The 22,466-nt window shown below is 38.7% G+C and overlaps 3 protein-coding genes and 1 long non-coding RNA gene across 4 annotated transcripts; 3 read left to right on the top strand and 1 right to left on the bottom strand.

Moving 5' to 3' along the window:
• Positions 1 to 4,210: 4,210 nt before the first annotated feature.
• LOC122671899 (protein transport protein SEC13 homolog A-like) lies at positions 4,211 to 5,417 on the top strand. The gene has a single exon (XM_043869377.1). It carries the CDS (start codon positions 4,278 to 4,280, stop codon positions 5,184 to 5,186), a length of 909 nt encoding a protein of 302 aa, XP_043725312.1. The 5' UTR covers positions 4,211 to 4,277; the 3' UTR covers positions 5,187 to 5,417.
• Positions 5,418 to 13,895: 8,478 nt separating this feature from the next.
• LOC122671900 (protein transport protein SEC13 homolog B-like) lies at positions 13,896 to 16,604 on the top strand. The gene is made up of 3 exons (XM_043869378.1): positions 13,896 to 13,919; positions 14,369 to 14,733; positions 15,984 to 16,604. Exons 2-3 carry the CDS (start codon positions 14,426 to 14,428, stop codon positions 16,582 to 16,584), a joined length of 909 nt encoding a protein of 302 aa, XP_043725313.1. The 5' UTR covers positions 13,896 to 13,919; positions 14,369 to 14,425; the 3' UTR covers positions 16,585 to 16,604.
• Positions 14,072 to 20,435, bottom strand: LOC122671902. The gene is made up of 3 exons (XR_006334409.1): positions 20,112 to 20,435; positions 18,608 to 18,616; positions 14,072 to 14,085 (listed from the first exon to the last, which is right to left on the bottom strand). It is a non-coding gene; the product is annotated as an uncharacterized LOC122671902 (long non-coding RNA).
• Positions 20,436 to 20,640: 205 nt separating this feature from the next.
• Positions 20,641 to 21,394, top strand: LOC122671901 (uncharacterized protein At5g43822-like). The gene is made up of 2 exons (XM_043869379.1): positions 20,641 to 21,084; positions 21,133 to 21,394. The coding sequence occupies exons 1-2, from the start codon at positions 20,654 to 20,656 to the stop codon at positions 21,239 to 21,241; spliced, it is 540 nt and encodes a 179-aa protein (XP_043725314.1). The 5' UTR covers positions 20,641 to 20,653; the 3' UTR covers positions 21,242 to 21,394.
• Positions 21,395 to 22,466: the final 1,072 nt, after the last annotated feature.

Below are 22,466 nucleotides of genomic sequence, written 5' to 3'. Positions count from 1 at the left end.
TCGGATAGTGCTAAACGGATACGGACATGGATACGGATCGGATATTTTATCCTTTTACATGTAAATATAGCTTTTCGGATAGCTAAAGCCTATCCGTATCCGCATCCGTTTAGCTTTCAGACGGATTCGGATAGTGCTAAACGGATATGGACACGGATACGAAAACGGATTTCGGCTATTCATTTACACCCCTATGTGTAGGAGCGTATGTACATGCCTAGGGGACCAGTCAGGCCAAAGGTCTGGACACCCTCGTTAGCAAAAAGAAAAAATAGAGATTGTCCCATTGCTAATTCTGTATAAGCTGGATCAACCGGTAGAACCAGACTAGGTTTGGACTGGACCAAAGCAAGCCCAGCCCAAGCGTGGGTTTTGGGTTTTAAGCTTGGAGATGAATGATTAAATCAAAGAATCAATTCATCTTCAGCCACTGAATGGGTTATAGTAAGACATAGGACTTCAATGAACAAACTTAAGTTGTTATTGATATGCATTTTCAGAATAGATTCGGGGTCTAGAATGCATTCTGAAATCTATTCCAGGACTGCATACCAAACAAAACCCTTAGGTCTCTTAGCTTACAACCTCATGGTTTGTTAGGTTACGTTTAAGCCCAATAGTAAGCCCATCTTATATTCAACCAACCTCAACTGGGCTGTAGTTGGTTGGGCTCACGTCATTGTAGCCCAAAACATGCAAGTCTAAATATCGAAACATTAGATCGTCAATTGGGCCAAAATGGGTTCAGTTTTATTGTCTCTGTTCAATCAAGCCTTCATTTGAATAGATTTCTTTAGAATCCTTGCCCATTGTTTTAAAACTCGGATTAGAATCAACCGAGTTCACCCAGAATATGGGCCGATTCTGATTAAACCTGGTTCTATGCATACTAAGTCCGACCAAGTCAAGGCAATTCCAACTGAGTCACGTCCTACGTATTCCTAGCATATTTTGGGGTTATTTGATTCAAAACTGAATCAGAATTGAAGGATTCCGATCCCATACCGATTCAGAGTTTTAAAACCTTGTCCTTTCTAGCTTCGATAGTTCAACTAATGGTGTCAATCAGTTTGATTCAAGATACAAATTTAGAAATCAAAACGAACTGAATCGAGAATAGGAGTACATTTTCAAAACAAAAATCGAATCGATTCGGTCCAATTTTGATTTCTTATTCGGTTTAAGTCCTATGTTAGGTGTTTGGGCCAACTTTTTGTATCTTTACCAAAAAACAAACCTTATTTTTTTTTGGTAAAGTCTTCGGGTAGCACCACAAGATCTTCAACAAGGTGGTAATTCTCGTATTCCGTGTGTACATGTTCCTGCGGCTCGGATGAGTATACTTGTATATATCGGCTATAAACAGTTTTATGTCCCTATTAACAAAACATCCCCTAGAAGAAATGAAATTACTAAATAAAGATATTTACATTGTCCCTTTGGTAAACAAAAGCTTGCCTATTGGTTGAAATTCAGACATCACTTTGCTTGCACACTAAATTTCACCAATTGCCAATTTTAGCTTTGCCGCATGCTCAAAACCCTTCTTCAAACTGAGAACCTCATGTTCCGAAAAACCTGCAACGATCAAAACAATGAATCTTTCTAACAGAATGTAGTATGTCAACCCACTCTGTCTAGGACTGAGTTAGGAGATTCTGCGTAAATCAAAATAGGATAACTCAACATGGGCAAGACCTTAAAATAGGAGGGAGTCTATCAAAAACATCTTGATAAGTTACATTATTGGGAAGAGGAGGGGGTGGGGGATAAATCTTAAGATCATTCAACCATCTGGAAATATTTTGCAGAATCCACATGAAGCGATTTATCAAATTGTTTATTAGAGAGAGTGGAGACAAAGCTGTTCCGACGAGGGGTAGGAAAGATATTCGGTTCTTAAGCCCGGAAGACCTGCAATCCAAACAAACTTTGTCCAAACACAAAATAAGAAAATGTGCTATATAGATTCAATACAAACAAAATACAAATTGGGGGTCGATCGGACTCTATTTTGAAAGGATAACCTGAACTAGAACTCATGCATGTAAGATACACCAAGAAAATATTTTAAATTTTGAATACAAAAAAAGTATTCATAAAAAATGCCACCATATTGAATACTTAGAATTTTTTGGAGGCCTTTTAGATGAAGAAAAAATTTAGCAACTATTTTTGTAGAGAAGCTACCATCATATATTGGTCAATAAACACAGACTATCTATCACCTTCATTGGAAACATGAACATTAGCAATTGAGAAAGCAAAAGTAGAGAGTAACAAAGAGTACGAGGAATGTAAATTCCATTGATTATAATCCATATAACTACTCACAAGGTCCCCGAACCAAGGCCAATTAAACAAGGAAGCTCGAAATATTAGGAACCCATGGATCAGTCCAAAAAATAAGAAAACCTCCCATTACCAACAATTCTAAAAGCTAAATCTTAAAGAAGGGGAAGGACATAAGCAATGCTATTCCAAGGCGAAGACCCTCTTTTAGTGTCCAAAATCGAATTATTTGGAAAATATTTGACTTTCAACACCTTAGCCCATAGTGGCATAATGCATTATTAGAGATTAATCTCCACCCAAGTTTTAAACCAAAACTTTGTTCTGGACTTTGGCTTATTTATTAGGGTTATATTGAATTTATCATCCATACTTAGGGTTGTCAGTTGGTCCGGTTCTGGGCTATCAGTCCCGTTCTCTAGCAATTCTGGCTCTAAGATGTTAAGACCAGATCCGGACCAATAAGTTCACCAGTTCCAAATTTGAGATCTAGGACCATTAAGTAATGGGTGGTCCGGTTCCAATTCCTAAGCGGGTTCAAACATTATTATTATGTAGAGCCCAAAACAAGGACAATAGGAGTTGCTCTAGAAAAATGGTGCACGTTCCAATGTGTCAATGTATATATTATCATCTCATGCGAAGTGTGAACAGATATGTTAGACTTTAACTAATTTTGATGTCTACAACTTTCACATAATTCCTGATATTCACCAATTTGGTAGTTCGTGAATAAAGATTTTTATTGAAATAATAATCTATACATTGCAGTTGTAAGGTATGAGTGGAGATAATACCAAAAACACAACTTCTGAAGTTGTTTTTCTTTTGTATGACATCATTCGTCAGATTTTATTAGATGATAATCCAGTCCTGGTCATTTCTATTGGTTTTAACGGTTCTTTAATGGTTCCTGGAACCAGACCAGATCTGGACGAATAACCTATCACTAAGACCAGATCTGGACCAATAAGCTATTGGGTAGATCGGTTTCGGTTCTGGTTCCTAGCAGGACGATTTCAGTCCGATTACCGATTCCGGTCCAAAATTGACACCCCTATCCATACTGAAAGCAATATTTAAAAAGAATATAATTTTACTTGGTTCATTATTTGATTTAAAAAAATAGGTAATTTGATTTGTAACGATTTAGTCACCAAACCAAAATCAAACCGAACCCAAAAAAAAATTCCATATTTTTAAAACAAAACCGAATTGATTTACTTTCAATTCTGATCCGATCTTAACGGCCGGTTTAAGTTTCGGTTTTCGTTCAATCATCTTGCACGCCAGTTATTCGATTTATTTTCTCTTCCGCTCCGGGCTCCAAACTCCGGACTCCAGAGTTAATTCACACGGAAGAGCGTTTGCAGAGTTAATTTTCTCCTCGTCGAGTTTCGTGGCCTATCTGATCCGTGGAGTGTTTGGGCTCTCGCAGGTAAGTGCATTTTTTTTTCTCTTACTCTGTTTAATCGAGTTTCATTGCATTTATGGTTACGTTATAGCCTTAATGTTTACCTATTACCTACTGTCTCACCAGATCGATAGTGAGATTTAGGGTTTTTTAATAACGACAATTATCTTCTTGGAATTCTTGCACTGATCTAGTTACTTTTTTCTTTTATATGGGGGAATCTTTATAGAGAGAATGAGCTGTTGTAGTGTGATTCTAATTGGACAAACATTGTTTGCAATTTTCCATTTCCATTGGAACTAGATTACTGGGATTAAAATGGAAAAATCTTATTATGAGCTTCGATTCTGTCATATAACTGCTTATCCCTAACAAGTGGTTAGAGTTTCTCCGTGATTAATTATCAGAGGAGAGAGAAATCGTTCTGTTATTAGTCTGAATTGATTAACAGAAACATAAGAAGCTTTGTGAGAGATTGAGTGGTCTCAAATCTGAACTGGCATCTGCATAACAGGAGATAGTAAGAGGAATTAAAATTGAAACAGAAATCTGAGAATCAAACTTGAGAATAATGCCTCCCCAGAAGATTGAAACGGGCCACCAAGACACCATTCACGATGTGGCCATGGATTACTATGGCAAGCGTTTGGCATCTGCATCTTCGGATACCACTATCAAGATAACTGGTGTGAGCAGCAATTCTACTTCGCAGCACTTGGCAACATTGAGTGGTCACCAAGGTCCTGTTTGGCAGGTTGCATGGGTGCACCCAAAATTTGGCTCCATCCTTGCTTCCTGCTCTTATGATGGTAGAGTGATACTTTGGAAAGAGGGTAACCAGAACGAGTGGACTCAGGCCCAAGTTTTTGATATCCACAAGTCCTCCGTCAATTCCATTGCTTGGGCTCCACATGAACTTGGCCTTTGGTTGGCCTGTGGATCATCCGATGGAAACATATCAGTCCATACTGCCAGGGCTGATGGTGGTTGGGACACTACAAAGATTGATCAAGCTCACCCTGTAGGTGTCACCTCTGTTTCATGGGCCCCTTCAATGGCTCCTGGTGCTCTTGTTGGATCTGACATGTTTGAGCCTGTCCAGAAGCTTGTTTCAGGTGGATGTGATAACACTGTGAAGGTATGGAAGCTGTACCATGGAAATTGGAAGATGGATTGCTTCCCTGCTCTTCATATGCACTCTGATTGGGTTAGGGATGTGGCTTGGGCGCCTAACTTGGGGCTTCCAAAGTCTACAATTGCGAGCGCTTCACAGGATGGAACAGTTATTATATGGACCGTAGCTAAGGAAGGTGACCAATGGGAAGGCAAAGTTTTGAACGATTTTAAGACCCCAGCTTGGAGGGTCTCATGGTCGCTGACTGGAAATATATTGGCTGTGGCAGATGGAAACAACAATGTAACATTGTGGAAAGAAGCAGTAGATGGGGAGTGGCAACAGGTGACTACTGTTGAGCCATAGACTAGAAGTTTATATTCATCTTACTGCTGCTGTCTCATGGCTTTTAGCCGTGGCCTCCACTAGATTGCCTGATTTTTCTTTTCCCTTTCTTTACCATTCAGTTGGACTTTACTCCCTTTTCTAGGTTTCAATTTATGTAATCTCTTTTTGAATTGGTTATGTTGAAACTATTGGTTCTTCCAATTTAGTATTCAAATGTGTAGTGGGGTTGATGAGCACTTCACAGACTTATGTCTCAGTTTTCTTTGTTATCGTATGGATGCCTACAACAAAATGGATCAACATCAAGGTTTTTGCTCTTTGTTGCAAAGCTTCTTTGATTGCAAATGATTAAGTTTGTATTGTTTCTGTATATTTACAAATCAAGTGAATAGTGGAAGTGGGGATTGGTTTAACTGTCGTGAGGTGTCAGTTATTAAATTCCACAAAATAGGCTGGTGGAAAGAGAACTTCCGGACCATGATGCACTTGTTAAACAAACATAACCTGATAATCAGAAAATTTCTTGTTACTCTCTCTCTCTCTCTCTCTCTTATGCACATACATGCATACACACTTTTATTGCTTCGACTTGGTGTTGGAGGAACCATTGAAAGGATTTAATCGGTTTGAATATGGTTAGTCATTGTTAGATTAACATCTCCACCAATTTGGTTGTTTTTCTTACATCAAATGTTAATGATGACCCTGTCTTATTTTCTTGGTGATGTTTGGAATCAAAATATTTTTTCTTGGCAGAGATTCTTGATCACTCCAATCAGCATCACAGACACACACAGACTGGGAAAAAAAAGAGAGAGCATGCACATGTACGTGTTGAACTAAAATGACCTTAGGAGAAGTGGTGAGGAAAGACTTGCATAAAAGTGTGTATGCATTTAGCTGATTGGCGGGCAAGGATCCATTTACCTGACCCCATTTAGTTGGGATAAGGCTGAGCAGTTGTTGTTGTTGTTTGTTCTGGGGTGGGGAAGAATTTTGAGAGCAATGGTTTGAACTTCCTAAGTTCTGTCAATCACATTGTTATAATGCTCTTTGTTAGATGGTTGAACTAAAATTACTGTCACTCATTAACCATTCTGAAGCCTGGGCATCTTCAATAATTGGTCCCTTTTCTGGATAATGAATGGAACATTTCTTGGTACCATTTCTCAATTACTAGTGTACAGTTGTAGCAAAATTAAGCTTTAGCTCTTCTCCAAGAGTTAAAAGTTAAAACTGGCTGAGTGCTGGTTGGAGGTTTCTGTGCCGTTGCCAAGGTTGGTTAATGATTTGGTGTTTTCTAGCTGGAGGAGTCCTTGTAGAGTTCCTATGTGGCAGTTGGTTGGTCTTGTAGTTGCTCTGTCTTTATGCCTCTCAAATTGACAACATTTTTCTTAGCCACCTGGTGAGGTACTGGGGTGTCTGGTTGCAATTTAAAGAGCACTAGATCATGTTGCATGCATGGAGGCATCGGGCGTGATACTTGGGCTAGATGATGGTCTTTGGAGGGACACCCCTTGTTCCATTCAGAAACTGTCGTAGTTTTGGATGGAAGGTGAATCTGAATGTGTGAAAAATGTCATTGTTGGCTGCCTTGAGGGGGGGGGGGGGGATTGTGGGTGGTGTTGTAAAAGAACGAGCTCTTTTTTGTTGCATAGACCAGAAAGTTTTTCAATTGGATGACTGGCTTCTCGTGATATAATCAGCTCCATACCTCATTAAAATGGATTGAATGCCAAGGTTCATAACTTCATAACTGCACCTTTCTGACTTTCACATCCCTGAATAAAGAGTAGCAAACCTATGTATTGCAGACCCTTGAGAGATATGTGTGGAGAGTAAAGGAAGGGTGAGAAGATATCTTGGCAATTTTCATCTGGAAGGGCTAAGGGTAAGGTTGGAGACATCAATGTTATTGGATAATCCTCGAGCGAAGGTTAAATTGATTTCCATCAAATGAATGTATCTGAAGGTTAAAAATGTTTTTGTCCAAGTTGTTATGCTCTTTTTATTATTTTGAATACTTTAAAATTGAAATATGCTTTAGTCTCAATTGTTTTCTTTTATGATTACTTGGGAATCTTTTCATACTCTGGTCATGGAAATATATGCTGTTGAGGGGTGTACCCCATTTTTTATTTGTCCAGTTATGATTTTTTTTTTTTCAAGGATTTAATGGTGAAGAACTGGAATAAGTAGTGAGTAATCCTAGAATTTTTTGGATCCAGAACAAGAAATTGCGATGTGAGAATGATTTTATGTAAAATAGAAGGAATCTTTTCCTTCCAACCTTTAAAAATAATAAACAATGAGCCAGCTTGATAACCTTACGAGAAACAGTTTCTAGTGTTTTTTCGTTCTGAGAAACAGAATAACACCTAAAAATCGCTTGATAACGAAGTGTTTTTTGTGACTGTTTTTGAAAACATAAATCAAAATTTATGCTCCCTGGAAGACTTTTGACAGAACATGTTAGACATGTTCTGTCGTTTCTTGGCTAAAAATTGAAAAAGTGTGCCCCGATAAAAACTCCTATATTCGTTCACTATACTCTTTTGTAAAATTGGAAAAGTGTGCCAAACATATCTTTTTGTTAATTTAAAAAAAAAAAAAGGGTTTTGCTTGTTTTCAAGAACAGGTTTACCAAGCGGGTCAAAAACGGTTTCTCAGCACAAAAAATGAAAAAACTGTTTTGCTGTTTCTCAACACATAACCAGAACAGAAACACCCGTAAGGTTATCAAGCGGCGCAATAATTCTTGACTCAGGATTTGTGGCCCATCAACAGGTTCAAGTCATGAAAGATTGGTTCAGTCCATAAAAAGTCCGATAAAAAACGATACAAACCCAAATTTTATTTGTTTTTTTTTGGTAATTGTTTATAGTTTATACATATACATGATAAACAGAAATCAATCACTCTATCAAAATCGATATGTCCAATAAAAAAACAAAGGGAAGTAGTTTTCTGTCTGGGAGTGTGGCCTCCACCAATACTCTCATGTGTGGATTTTCATCCTATCAAGTGCGATGCAGTGCCTAGTGCACTTCACTTAAGAATCCAACTGTAAAAACATGGGCAGTGACGTTTTTTATCCTCTCAAGTGTTAGGTGGACGGTTGGATTCTTAAGTGTGGTACATTGGGCAATGCACCGCACTTGAGAGGATAAGTTTCCCCCATGTGTCTATCTCTCTCCTCAAAACAAGGGGTAGAGATGTCTTTTCATTTGGGGAGGAGAGAGATAGACTCATGGGGGTGCTTGCATAGGCCACATTCTCAGATAGAGTTCTTTTTCTCAAAATAAAAATAAATCAAAACCAAACTAGACTGAAACCAAGCCTTCCTTTATCGGGCCAGCTTCGGTTTGGCCTAGTCCAGCCTAAGACTGATTCAGCCGGATCTAAATTGGACCAAATAGACTGTTTGAAACCCAAAGTCAAAGCATTCAAGTTCCAAACAACTTCATTTTACTTGGATGTATTCCAAAACTGAAAGACCTTTACTCAATTTTCTTCCTTCACCAGTAGTGAAAAGAGAATTTTTTTTTTTACTCATCACTTTTGGCAATTGGATATGACTCGTGGAGTTGAATCGGTCGATTTCAATCCGATTTTTTGAACCAAGAGTCAAGGTATATGGTTTGAGAATTATGCATGTGACTGCAATACATAAGTACAAACACTTGGGAATTTTGAAATATTAAGTTTTCTATATTTAGATGGAGGAGACCTGATGCCAGCTCTGTTGGTGAGTGTAGTTGAAGCACCTCATCTTCACCTGAATTCGCATGATTTATGGGGATTAGATGATATATCCACTACAAGCACTACCCAAGTTACCAAATCACCTCATTCTTCATTTTTTAAATGAATTTGAACTTTGAAAGCCCCCGCTACCACCTCATAGGTGGTGGGAGGAAATGAAAATGTATGTAAAGTGATTGAAAGGAGGATTTGTAGAGTGTTTTTTTTTTGTTTAATGTAGTTCTTTACAAATGCTCACATTCAGAATATTTTCACAAGAAGTGGCATCTGTTACGATCTCATACCAGTCATATGGAGACTGATCTCACATCAGTTCAGTGAGAGACTTGGTTGGGATTGATAAAGCGTTGGACTCCCTCACTTTATGAATCAGCTTTTAGGGGTGATTCTTGGATCTTTGTCCTCCTAGGTTTCCTGCCTAATACAGTTCGTCTGGTTCCTCTCATAGGGGGTGGAGATGACCTCCTTACCTCCTGCCTGAACACACTACTCGAGTGGGATCCACCCCCCCTCTTATTAAAGGCACTAGGGAACTGTACCGGCAGAGAACCTAAGGAGATAATTTTCCTTGATTCTTCTGACTGTTCTAAGGTTCATATCAATAGTATGAGAGCAGGTGATCTTTGATCTTTACCCTCGTCATAGAAGGGGCAACTTGGTACCAAAATGGAGTTACTAGGAAAGAATTACTGTTTTTTTTGCAAGCATAGTCCTGAAGTAGAGGGATCTTTATATGCTCCATTTCCCTGTTCGATCCATTTCTCCAAGTCTCTCTAATAGGGGGACGGAAATGACCATCCTACCCCTGTTCGAATACACTACCTGGTGTGGGGTCTACCCCCCTATTAGAGAGACTTGGGAAAATGGACCACATAGAAAATGGAGCAGATAATATTCCAAAATAGAGTGGAATCACTTGAAAATGACTACTTGTTCCAAAGTAAATATCGTGGACGTTGATTCAGAAGTGTGATGGTCTTATTGATATAGAAGGTTGGTCCCACAATTTTTATTTTTTTTATTTTTTGACTTCATGGGGATTGACAAAGCTGCCTTGGGCTCCCTCATCTTATGAGCCTTCTTTTGATTGGTAATAGCATCCAACAAAGATTAAAACCAGGCACAAAACATTTATAAGGAATCAACAAAATCACGACCTCCCTTTGCTTTTGACAAGGTTCTCTGAAAGAAGGATTAGCCAATTAACCTCCATAGTTGATAGTTGTTTTGAAAGAGAGAAACCTTTTAATTCGGTACATGGCAAGTTGTAGAGAATGCAAAAGATATGTTCACCTTGCTCCCTAGCTCCTAATTTCAATTATGCTTAACTAAAATAACTACACAACTACTTAAGAGTATAGATTTACATTTTATTAACAATAATTAAACCCCTAAGGTGTAGCTCAGTTGCCAAGGGAGTGTGCTTAAATCAACATGCGTTCTGAGTTTGATTCCCCTTACCACCTCGGGGGCCATCTCCCCAACTTCTATGGTTCTCATAGGATCCGGTGTTGTCCCAGTGCGCATGTATAGGAGCGTACGTGCATGCCCAGGGGACCAGTTAGGCCGAAGGTGGAGAAAAAAATTAAGAGTGGAGAATAGAGATTGTCCCATTACTAATTCTGTATACGCTGGATCAACCACTAGAACTAGTGATACAAGTGGACTAGGTTTGGGCTGAACCAAAGCAAGCCCAACCCAAGCCTGGGTTTTGGGTTTTAAGCTTGGAGATGAATGATTAAACCAAAGAATTAATTCACCTTCAGCCAATGACATAGGACTTCAATGAACAAACCTAGGCTGTTTTTGGTATGCATTCTCAGAATAGATTCTGGGCCTAGAATGCATTCTGAAGTCTATTCCGGGACTGCATACCAAACACAACCCTAATGTATCTTAGCTTACAACCTCATGGATGATTAGGTTACGGGTAAGCCCAATAGTAAGCCCATCTTGTATTCAACCTAGAGCCAGCCTTGGTTGGACCTCTACTGGGCCGTAGCTGGTTGGGGCCCATGTGGATCATTAAAAATTTAAAACATAAAAGTCTTGACATATCTAAACATTAGATCCTCAATTGGGCCAAGATGGGTGCAGCTTTATTGTCTCTGTTCAATCAAGCCTTTATTTGGGTATGGGTTAACAGAAACTGGGAATCCAGAATTCATGCTTGAGAGCTTAAAAAGTTGTGGTACTAAGTGTCACGGCAATGCAGCATTAGGAAGTTGGCAAAAATTTGCACACCAGATTTCACCAATTGCCAATTTTAGCCTTGCCGCATGCTCAAGACCCTTCTTCAAATTGAGAACCTTAGGTTCCAAAAAACGAGCTGTGTCCAAAAAAATTGTAGCGATCAAAACAATGTGTTCTTCTAACATAATGTAGTATGTCCACCCCATCCTGTTTAGGACTAAGTTAGAAGATCCTGCGCAAATTAAAATAGGATAACTTCTTTTTGTTTTTTGGTGACACATTAAAATAGGATAACCTAACATGGGCAAAGACCTCAAAATAGAATGAGGGACTCTATCAAAAACATCTTGATTGGTTACATGACTTACATCATCGGGAAGAGAAGGGGATGGGGAATAAATCTTAAGATCATTCAACCATCTGGAAATATTTTGCAGAACGTACCCACATGGGGTCAGGTTTCGTAGACTTGTGAATTATCTTGTTCCAAAGATGCCAAATAAAATAACTAGTAATAATTACAAAAAAAAAAACCCCCACTAGAGAAGTAATTTATCGAATTGTTCGTTAGCGAGAGTGAAGATGCAAAATTGTTCCAACGAGGGGTAGGAGAGATATTCAATTCTCAAGCCCAAAAACGCTTGTAGCCCAGACACACTTAGTCCAATCACACGATAAGAAAAAGTGCCAAATGGATTCAATTCAAGAATCCCAAAATACACATTGGGGGTCGATCGAACTCCATTTCGAAAAGATAGTCTTAACTAGAGTCTGGAGCTCCTGATGTAAGATACGCCAAAAAAATATTTTAAACTTTGAATTACCTTAGTGTCAAAAAACAGAATTATTCAGAAAATATTTGACTTTCAACACCTTAGCCCATAGTGCATTGTCATTAGATATTAATCTCCTTCCAAGTTTAAAATCAATGGTTTGTTTTGGACTTTGGCTTATTTGTTAGGGTTATATAGAATTTATCATCCACATTGAAAGCAATATTTAAAAAAAGAGGGTTGTTATTCATGTAGCAAGGGTTGGTTACGTTTGGAAAAATAACAAAATAGTGAAAAGACTAATAAGAAACGAGTAATGGGACATAAAAGTATCAATTGGGTGGGGGTAAACTAGACATTTCATGTTATGTTATTAGAATCTTATGATTGTATTGCAAATTGATATTTTAAATGGCATTTCTGACATTTCATAGCATACTCCCTGCCTTACCCGTCTCTTTCTCTCTCCGTCCAAATCATCGCTGCAATCTATAGTCTGCTCGATGAAGACGACCGACCCTTCTTCTTCTTCTTCTCGCCTTTAATTAATTATATGGTTAGTAGTTAGCTTATGTCCGGCCGATTAACCATCACCACCCTTCAATCTATGTTTTCATTATCAACCATAGATCCACCTCTACCCATCACTTTTCGTTTCTTCTCTACAACTCTTCTCACTTGGAGTTGAGCTCTAATGGCGGTGGAAATCATGTTGAAAATCCAACATTCACTTTCTCCGTTCCACTCACCCCGCATGATCACTATCTCACTGTAATTTCTGTGAACCCATAACCCCTCTCTCGCACACAGCTCTCCTCTCATCCTTAGATTCTGTTTCATTTTTTGTACCATTTTATCACTTTCTAGAAACTCTAGGTGGGATTTTTTTGGCCCAAGCTAGTTTTAGGGTTTTGTATTTAAGTGGATATAGATTATTGTGACAAATCAATGGCGGAAGAAGGGGTGGCAGAAGCTGTGAACCTTGTTCCTTTAGATCACAAGAGGAAGCTTGAGGATTTGGAGGCGGAGGCTTCAGAACAGGGGGTTTCAGACCCTCCACCAGCAGAAGCCTACTCGAATGATGCTCTGAGACCTCAGCAGATCGTTTAACCTATTTCGGTTTCACTAGAAGCAAAGTGGCTTCATCTACAAGAAGAAAGTGACGGTTCAGATATAGGAAAAACCAGAAATTTGGTGCGAGAGAGAGAGGGACAGGGGAAGGAGACGTTACCTTCAGTAGTTTCCACAACCGGCAGATACGAGAGATGCTAGCAGGTTATTTTGGGGAAGGGTTAGGAAATCTTGTTTGAGTTTTTTGCTTCTTTTTTCTTTTAGTCCGTCACTTTTAGCCTGCCGGAAACAAGAGAAAAAGAGGTTCGGTTGGTTCATGGTCGGAGGAAGCGATAGATGTTGGCTAGATGATTTTGGGGAAGATGGGTGGTGTGCAATTACATTTTAACCATTGTTGAAAATTTTAGTTAAAACTCTTGGGTTTTTTAGACTTTTCAGTAGTGAATGTGATTTCACCCAATTATTTTTATAAATTTATTTTCAATTGTGTCCTTAATTGTAGTTTTAAGAGGGTAGCAGGTATCTTGTTATGTTTGAATAAATAACAGATCCTTGTTACGCTAATAATTCCCCTTAAAAAGAATATAATTTTACTCTGGTCATTATTTGATTATAAAAAAAAGGTAATTTGATTCGTAACGGTGTTGAATTTAGTCATGAAACCAAAATCAAACCGAACCAAAAAAAATATTCCATATTTTTAAACAAAAACCGAATTGAATTAGTTCAATTCTGATCCGATTCATTCTTAACGACCGGTTTAAATTTCGGTTTTTTGTTCTAAATTGACACCCAAGTTCAATCATCTTGCACGCCAGTTATTCGATTTATTTTCCCCTTCGCTCCAGACTCCAATCCTAATTCACACGGAAGAGCGTTTGCAGAGCTAATTTTATCCTCGTCGAGTTTCATCGCCTATCTGATCCGTCGAGTGTTTGGGCTCTCGGAGGTAAGTGAATCCATTTCTCTCTTACTCTGTTTAAACGAGTTTCATTGCATTTGTGGTTACGTTATAGCCTCAATTTTTACCTATTACCTACTGTATCACCAGATCGATAGTGAGATTTAGGGTTTTTTAATAACGAAAATTATCTGCTTGGAATTCTTGCACTGATCTAGTCACTTTTTTCTTTTATATGAGGGAATCTTTATAGAGAGAATGAGCTGTTGTAGTGTGATTCTAATTGGACAAACATTGTTTGCAATCTTCCATTTCGTAGCGGAACTAAATTACAGGGATGGAACTGCTTATTCCTAGCAAGTGGTTAGAGTTTCTCCGTGATTAATCATCAGAGGAGAGAGATTATTCTGTTACTAGTCTGAATTGATTAGCAGAAACATAAGAAACTGTGTGAGAGATTGGGTGGTCTCAAATCTGAACTGGCATCTGCATAACAGGAGGTAATTAGAGGAATTAAAAGTGAAACAGAAATATGAGAATCAAACTTGAGAGTAATGCCTTCCCAGAAGATTGAAACGGGCCACCAAGACACCATTCACGATGTGGCCATGGATTACTATGGCAAGCATTTGGCAACAGCATCTTCGGATACCACTATCAAGATAATTGGTGTGAGCAGCAATTCTACTTCGCAGCACTTGGCAACATTGAGTAGTCACCAAGGTCCTGTTTGGCAGGTTGCATGGGCGCACCCCAAATTTGGCTCCATCCTTGCTTCCTGCTCCTATGATGGCAAAGTGATACTTTGGAAGGAAGGTAATCAGAATGAGTGGACTCAGGCCCAAGTTTTTGATATCCACAAGTAATGTAGTCCTAGATAGACAAGGGTCTATTAGGAGCCAGGTAAATCAGGATCTCACAAATCTGCTGGCCAATTGGGGCAGAATTGGGCAATTAGCTCAGAATTAGGGTTAGGTTTAGGGTAACGAGGTTGGGTTTTATTTAGTAAAGTTAGGCAGGCCTAGGGGAAGCTAACAGTGAAGGTTTGAATGATGTTTAATTGAAAAATTAAAATCTAGAAAATTAGGGTTAGGGTTTCGGGTTTTGGGAAAGGAGAAAGTGATGAATTTTAGGGTTTAGTGGTGGATTTAAGGGATGGACTTCTGGCCGAGTGTTGAAGGCAGTAGAAGGGTGGTTCGGTTGTAATTTGGGGGGGGGGGGTTGGATGGTTGGATAGGTCTAGACAGATTCTTGGGTTTTTGGGTTTTAATAGAGAGAAAGGGGATTAGGGTTTTGATGGGAGGATGGACCTAGGGTTAAGGCCGAGTGGAAGAGTTGCTGAGTAGGAGCTGTGGTTGAAATTTGGTTGGATTTGGCTGGTGGAATTGGGCTGGGCAGGTCAATGAATACCTAGGGTTTATAGGGATCGATGGGAATTAATAGAGGGGATGATTTAGGGAATCAATTGGCTTAGGTTAGTGGACTAGGAGAAGAATGTGAATGCTGTAACTGTAAATTACTTACTTGAGAACTGATCTTCAAGGCAGTAGACAATCTACAAGATGCAAGGAGTTGAGAAGAAGAATCCTTCCGGTCTACAAGACGCAAGGAGTCGATTGGAGATCCACCAATTCCTTTCACCTTGATATTACTCACAAGGTCACTCTCAAAGGAGCTAGGCAGCAGCAACCATGGCAGCAAGCATAAACGAATTTTTTTTAAGTCTGAATTGTGAGGGAGCCTCCCACGATTTTATTATATATAATAGGCCAATGGCCTAATTCCTAATTCTATTACAACTCACTCCCTCTTCAGAAATCGCGGAGGGGTGTCACTGAAATTAAAACATAATTAAAACTACTTAAAACAACTTAAAAGATTCATAAGTAACCAATGGGAAATAAGAACCTAACAACCAATAGGATTAATTCACTTAAATTGAACCGAAGCTGAACCGGTTCAATTTAAGTTACATTTAAACTGAAAAATAAACTAATTATGGGAAATAACTAAAGCTGAAATAAACTAAGTAAGAAACTAAGGCTCCAAATACTAGGCCCTATTCTTAGGGCTTCTTCTTCTTCTTGCGGGTGCTTGGACCTTCATCAACAAGTCCTCCGTCAATTCCATTGCTTGGGTTCCACATGAACTTGGCCTTTGCTTGGCCTGTGGATCATCTGATGGAAACATACCAGTCCATACTGCCAGGGCTGATGGTGGTTGGGACACTACAAAGATTGAACAAGCTCACCCTGTTGGTGTCACTTCTGTTTCATGGACCCCTTCAATGGCTCCTGGTGCTCTTGTTGGATCTGGCATGTTTGAGCCTGTCCAGAAGCTTGTTTTAGGTGGATGTGATAACACTGTGAAAGTATGGAAGCTGTACAATGGAAATTGGAAGATGGATTGCTTCCCTGCTCTTCATATGCACACTGATTGGGTTAGGGATGTGGCTTGGGTGCCTAACTTGGGGCTTCCAAAGTCTACAATTGCAAGCGCTTCACAGGATGGAACGGTTATTATATGGACCGTAGCTAAGGAAGGTGACCAATGGGAAGGCAAGGTTTTGAATGATTTTAAGACCCCAGCTTGGAGGGTCTCATGGTCGCTAATTGGAAATATATTGGCTGTGGCAGATGGAAACAACAATGTAACATTGTGGAAAGAGGCAGTAGATGGGGAGTGGCAACAGGTGACTACTGTTGAGCCATAGACTAGAAGTTTATATTCATTTTACTGCTGCTGTCTCATGGCTTTTGGAGTGGCCTCCACTAGATTGCCCGATTTTTCTTCTCCCTTCTTTACCATTCTGTTGGACTTTACTCCCTTTTCCAGGTTTCAATTTATGTACACTCTTTTTGAATTGGTTATGTTGAAACTATTGGTTCTTCCAATTTAGTATTCAAATATGTAGCAGGGTTGATGAGCACTTCATAAATTTATGTCTCAATTTTCTTTGTTATCATATGGATGCCTGCAACAAAATGGATCAACATCAAGGTTTTTGCTCTTTGTTGCAAAGCTTCTTTGATTGCGAATGATTAAGTTTGTGTTGTTTCTGTATATTTACAAATCAAGTGAATAGTAGAAGTGGGGATTGGTTTACCTGTCGTGAGGTGTCAGTTATTAAATTCCACAAAATAGGCTGGTGGAAAGAGAACTTCCAGACCATGATGCAGTTGTTAAACAAACATAACCTGATAATCAGAAACTTTCGTGTTACCCTCTCTCTCTCTCTCATGCACATACATGCATACACACTTTTATTGCTTCGACTTTGTGCTGCAGGAACCATTGAAAGAATTTAATTGGTTTGAATATGGTTAGTCCTTGTTAGATTGACTTTCTCCACCAATTTGGTGGTTTTTCTTTCATCAAATATTAAGGATGACCTTGTCTTATTTTCTTGGTGATGCTTGGAGTCAAATTTTTTTTTCTTGGCAGAGATTCTTGATCACTCCAATCAGCATGACACCCCCCCCCCCCAAAAAAAAAAAAAAAAAGAGCATGCACATGTACGTGCTGAACTAAAATGACCTTAGGAGAAGTGGTAGGAAAGAGATGACCTCGAATAGAGCTGATTGGAAGGCAAGGATCCATATAGTTGGGATAAGGCTGAGTTGTTGTTGTTTGTTCTGGGGTGGGGAAGAATTTGAGAGCAATGGTTTGAACTTCCTAAGTTCTGTCAATCACATTGTTATAATGCTCTTTGTTAGAGGGTTCGACTGAAATTAATTTCACTCATTAACCATCTGAAGCCTGGGCGTCTTCAATAATTGGTCCCTTTTCTGGATAATGAATGGAACATTTCTTGGGACCATTTCTCAATTACTAGTGTACAGTTGTAGCAAAATCAAGCTTTAGCTTTTCTCCAAGGGTTAAAAGTTAAAACTGGCTGCGTGCTGGTTGGAGGTTATTGTGCCATTGCCAAGGTTGGTTAATGATTAGGTGTTTTTTAGCTGAAGGAGTCCTTGTAGAGTTCCTATGTGGCAGTTGGTTGGCCTTGTAGTTGCTCTGTCTTTGTCTCTCAAATTGACAACATTTTTCTTAGCCACCTGGTGAGGTACTGGGAAGTCTGGTTGCAATTTAAAGAGCACCAGAGCATGTTGCATGCGTGGAGGCAGTCAGGAGTGATAATTGGGCTAGATGATGGTCTTTGGAGGGATACCCCTTGTTTCATTCAGAAACTGTTGTAGTTTTGGATGATGGGTGAATCTGAATGTGTGAAAAATGCCATTGTTGGCTGCCTTTATTATTTATTATTATTTTTTTTTTGGGGGGGGGGGGGGAGGAGGGTCGTGGGCGGTGTTGTAAAAGAACGAGCTCTTGTTTTGTTGCATAGACCAGAAAGTTTTTCAATTGGATGAAAGGCTTCTGGTGAGAAAATCAGCTCCATAACTCATTAAAATGGATTGAATGCCAAGGTTCATAACTGCACCTTTCTCTTCCCTGAATAAAGAGTAGCAAATCTATGTAATGCAGACCCTTGAGAGAAACGTGTGGAGAGTTCAGGAAGGGTAAGAAGATATCTTGGCAATTTTCATCTGGAAAGGGCTGAGGGTAAGGTTGGAGACATCAATGTTATTGGATAATTCTCGAGCGAAGGGCCCATTCAGCCTTGCCATTTCTAGATATAGCAAAAAATTTTAAAAAGGTGATCTATGTTATGCCCAAATTAATGTGTCGGAAACTTGCAAATCATGGTTTAGTCCATCTTGGTGAGCTTTTATTATTACTTACAAAACCTTTCTACCTCTGGTAGTGGAAAATAAATGGCTTGGTGGTTTAAATTGATCTCCATCAAATGAATGTATCTGAAGGTTAAAAATGTTCTAGTCCAAGTTGTTAAGCTCTTTTGTTACTTTGAATTCGTTAAAGTTGGAATGTGCTTTAGTCTCAGTTATCTTTTATGATTACTTAGGAACATTTTCATATCTGGTCATGGAAATATATGCAGTTGAGGGGTGTACCCCATTTGTTATTTGTCCAGTTTTGATTTTTTTTCCCAAGGATTTAATGGTGAAGAACTGGAATAAGTAGTGAGTAATACTAGAACTCTTTGGAATCCAGAACAAGAAATTGCGATGTGAGAATGATTTTGTGTAAAATAGAAAGAATCATAGTATGGACTGTAGAGTTTATCCATGGATAGAGTCGCAAAAAAAGAGTAATCCTTTGGCTGCATCCATGGGAGCAGTACAGGGCTTATCAATGGCCTGAAGAAAGTGGCTGTATTTGATGAAGGCAACGGAAAATGGCAAAAAGGAACACTGGTGAAATCTTTACTGTTAGTTAGCAGTGTTCTCATAAGTTGTTGACCATACCAGCCCTGAGATGGGAGGTCATAAAATACAATTAACTGGTCAACAAACTGTAAGGTCTAAAACTTTGGATTGCTCGGAGTGGTTAGGTCAGATTGTTAGACAGCTGGTCCTTGAGCAATTAATATTGTTAATATTATCAGTAAAATTTGGATGCAAATGCATATAGTGAGATTTGAACCCCATGCATGCTGCATGGTAAGTTTGGGAAAACAACCTGTTAATCAGATGAGCTTATGTTAAAATCTTTACACTTGCATATAATCTTTACTTAAATCTGCCTCATGTTCATAGTCAGACCATTCTTACTGCCAGATTGGACTTTTAGATGGCCAACCACTACACCAGACCAGTCCAATGCCGAGTCGTTTTAGAAACATTGAATGACAGCCCTATTCTATTTATAATGAGTGACATACAAGTACAAGGACAATAATACCCCTGTGGACAGATTTACTGTTATGCCCATATTACACCCAATATTACAACATTGGGTGGGTAATCAAATGAAGCACTTTGGCATGGTGAGATCCTACCTGTTGCCTCAAGCTAAATGCTTCATTTGTCATCATGCTATGTTTCTCTTTAGTTATGGGTTTTTTAAAATATATATATATATATATATCAGTTACTCTTGGAACTGAAAGCTATGATTCTTAATCAATTGGCTATTAGATATGTTGAATTTTCACTTTTTTACTATTATCTTCTTTCTATAGGCACTTACTCCCCTTTCCTGTTTTAAGGTATATAATGTTTTATGTTACTATTTTTCCATTCAATTATCCATAGGACCTTTGTTTTGAGTCTAAGTGCATGTTTTGGTATGCTTCTGGAACTTATACAAATTCAACAGCACACATTAGTCCAAAATAAAAGGTTTGAAACTTCAGGCATGGAGACGGTGGTGAAGAAATACCAGCGCTGAGACTATTGATAACTTGAGTTGATACTCTGAGTGGTACATCTCATGCATTAGTCTAAGCCCCTCCAAACAATCTGCTAGACTTGGCCGTATCCCAATACGCAATTGTATTTGGTTCGTGCCAGGTGACATTGAACCCCCATTCACTTGTTGTTTGTCATCCCGAAGAATCTTTTCAAGAGACACAGCGATACCATGAAACTCTTCACATGTTTTCTTCATAGAAATCAAAATGGTTTGCAGAGATTCCATCTGCTTCCCCAAAATTGCCTCCTTGATGCCATTAACAAATGTCAACCGGCCATAATTTTTGGGCTCTTGTTGAATTTTCACTTTTTTACTATTATCTTCTTTCTATAGGCACTTACTTCCCTTTCCTGTTTTAAGGTATATAATGTTTTATGTTACTATTTTTCCATTCAGTTATCTATAGGGCCTTTGTTTAGAGTCTAAGTGCATGTTTTGGTATGCTTCTTGAACTTAAGCAGATTCAACAATACACAACAAACCAAAATAAAAGGTTTGAAACTTCAGGCATGGAGATGGTGGTGAAGAAATACCAGCAAAAGTTTAGGAAAATTAGGGACGAAATAAATCGATGGGATGAGCTTCAATCCCGTTTGCTTTCTCAGTTCAGAAACGCTTCTGCAATAATCGAAAGATTGCCCGTACTGCAAGAGCCCAAAAATTATGGCCGGTTGACATGTGTTAATGGCATCAGGGAGGCAATTTTGGGGAAGCAGATGGACTCTCTACACACCATTTTGATTTCTATGAAGAAAACATGTGAAGAGTTTCATGGTATCGTTATGTCTCTTGAAAAGATTCTTCGGGATGGTAGACAACAGGTGAAAGGGGGTTCAATGTCACCTGGCATGAACCAAATGCAATTGCGAATTGGGATACGGCCAAGTCTAGCAGATTGTTTGGAGGGGCTTAGACTTATGCATGAGATATATCACTCAGAGTATCAACTCAAGTTATCAATAGTCTCAGCGCTTACTTTGAATCTCAGTGCGAGTGATCTAGGGGCGCTCCATCAACTGTTGGTTGATCAACCTAATATTCCCAAAGAGGAAGTGAAGTTCATTTTCGACATCATATTTGCTGAAGAAATCTGTTGAACTTTATGCCATGTCCAATTCCTAGCCAGTTTGGGGTTTTTGACTGCTGGGAATCTTGTTGAGGAAACATACAAAAGCATTCTGTTTGGTTTTAATTGCTGATCGGGCGCATCAATTGAATTGAAGTCCGTCGTTCAGGAAACATATTGCATGTTAATAACAGTATAACAGCAGGTGCAAACTCTAGAAATTCCTCGACTGTAACGGGATTCATTTCTTCTGTATTTGGAGAAAAATAGATCAAATGGTTTTGATGCTTTTATTGGGTTGATTTTTTGGTCCAACAAATCACATTTTTGGGTAGACAGCAGCATTTCTTACAAACTCCACTGGATGTTGTAGGTCTATGGAAGTGGCCGGTGATAATGCTTAAGGTCCATTGTTTTTATAGATTAAATCTACTCTGATATTATTTTGTTTCCAATGCATCAAATAATGTGAATTGTGAATCAAATTTTCTTTCTTAGATTCATAGGTGCTTTGTGGAATGTGGAAAGAAGAAAGGGAAATGCTTTGTAAATCTGCATACTCTGCAAATTAATTGATTAAAAATGTGTAACATGTCTTTCCTATTCCCAAAAAATATTACATACTAATGGTGTTCTTAGAAGTGAAGAGTCTTGTCACTGAAAATGCTCTATCTATCTAGCCTTTCAATGCACTTGGTCCCACTAAAATAATGTGTGGTAGGTTGTTGGACATGTGGGTGAGTAAGTGAAGTTCCATGTGACCAGAGGACTTCACAGTTCACACATATTTCATTAGCAAGATTTTGATTCCAAATGAAACGGGGAAATACGAATGCATTGTTTGAAAAAAAGGGAGATCGAGGAGGTTCTCTAAGCAGGAAGCGCATAAAGGAATCTCCAAGCGGGCACTTGAATATCTGTCATGTGCCTCTATCACATGGTTTAATTCATATATTATCAACTAGTAAATAGTGAAACATTATACTTTACTAGGCATAGTGACACTTATAAAATGACCCTTATAGAAACATAATGGAGTATAGTACATAGGAGAGTTGGATAAGAATTATGTTCTTGGGACTTATTAACATCAGCTAGGAAGTGGTAAAAGATTGAAATCGTAAGTCCATTTACAAATTAATTAGGTTAACAAAACAAGATTGGGACTTATCATAAAGAGATGGTGAAATGAGATATTCAAAATTGAAGTCCAAGGGTCCAATAGCCAAGATTCTCTTAGTAAAATCACAAGATAA

The sequence above is a fragment of the Telopea speciosissima genome, chromosome 8 (assembly GCF_018873765.1).
Source record: "Telopea speciosissima isolate NSW1024214 ecotype Mountain lineage chromosome 8, Tspe_v1, whole genome shotgun sequence".
In the NCBI taxonomy this organism is placed as follows: domain Eukaryota; kingdom Viridiplantae; phylum Streptophyta; class Magnoliopsida; order Proteales; family Proteaceae; genus Telopea; species Telopea speciosissima.
This window is presented reverse-complemented; position numbering and strand designations above follow the sequence as displayed.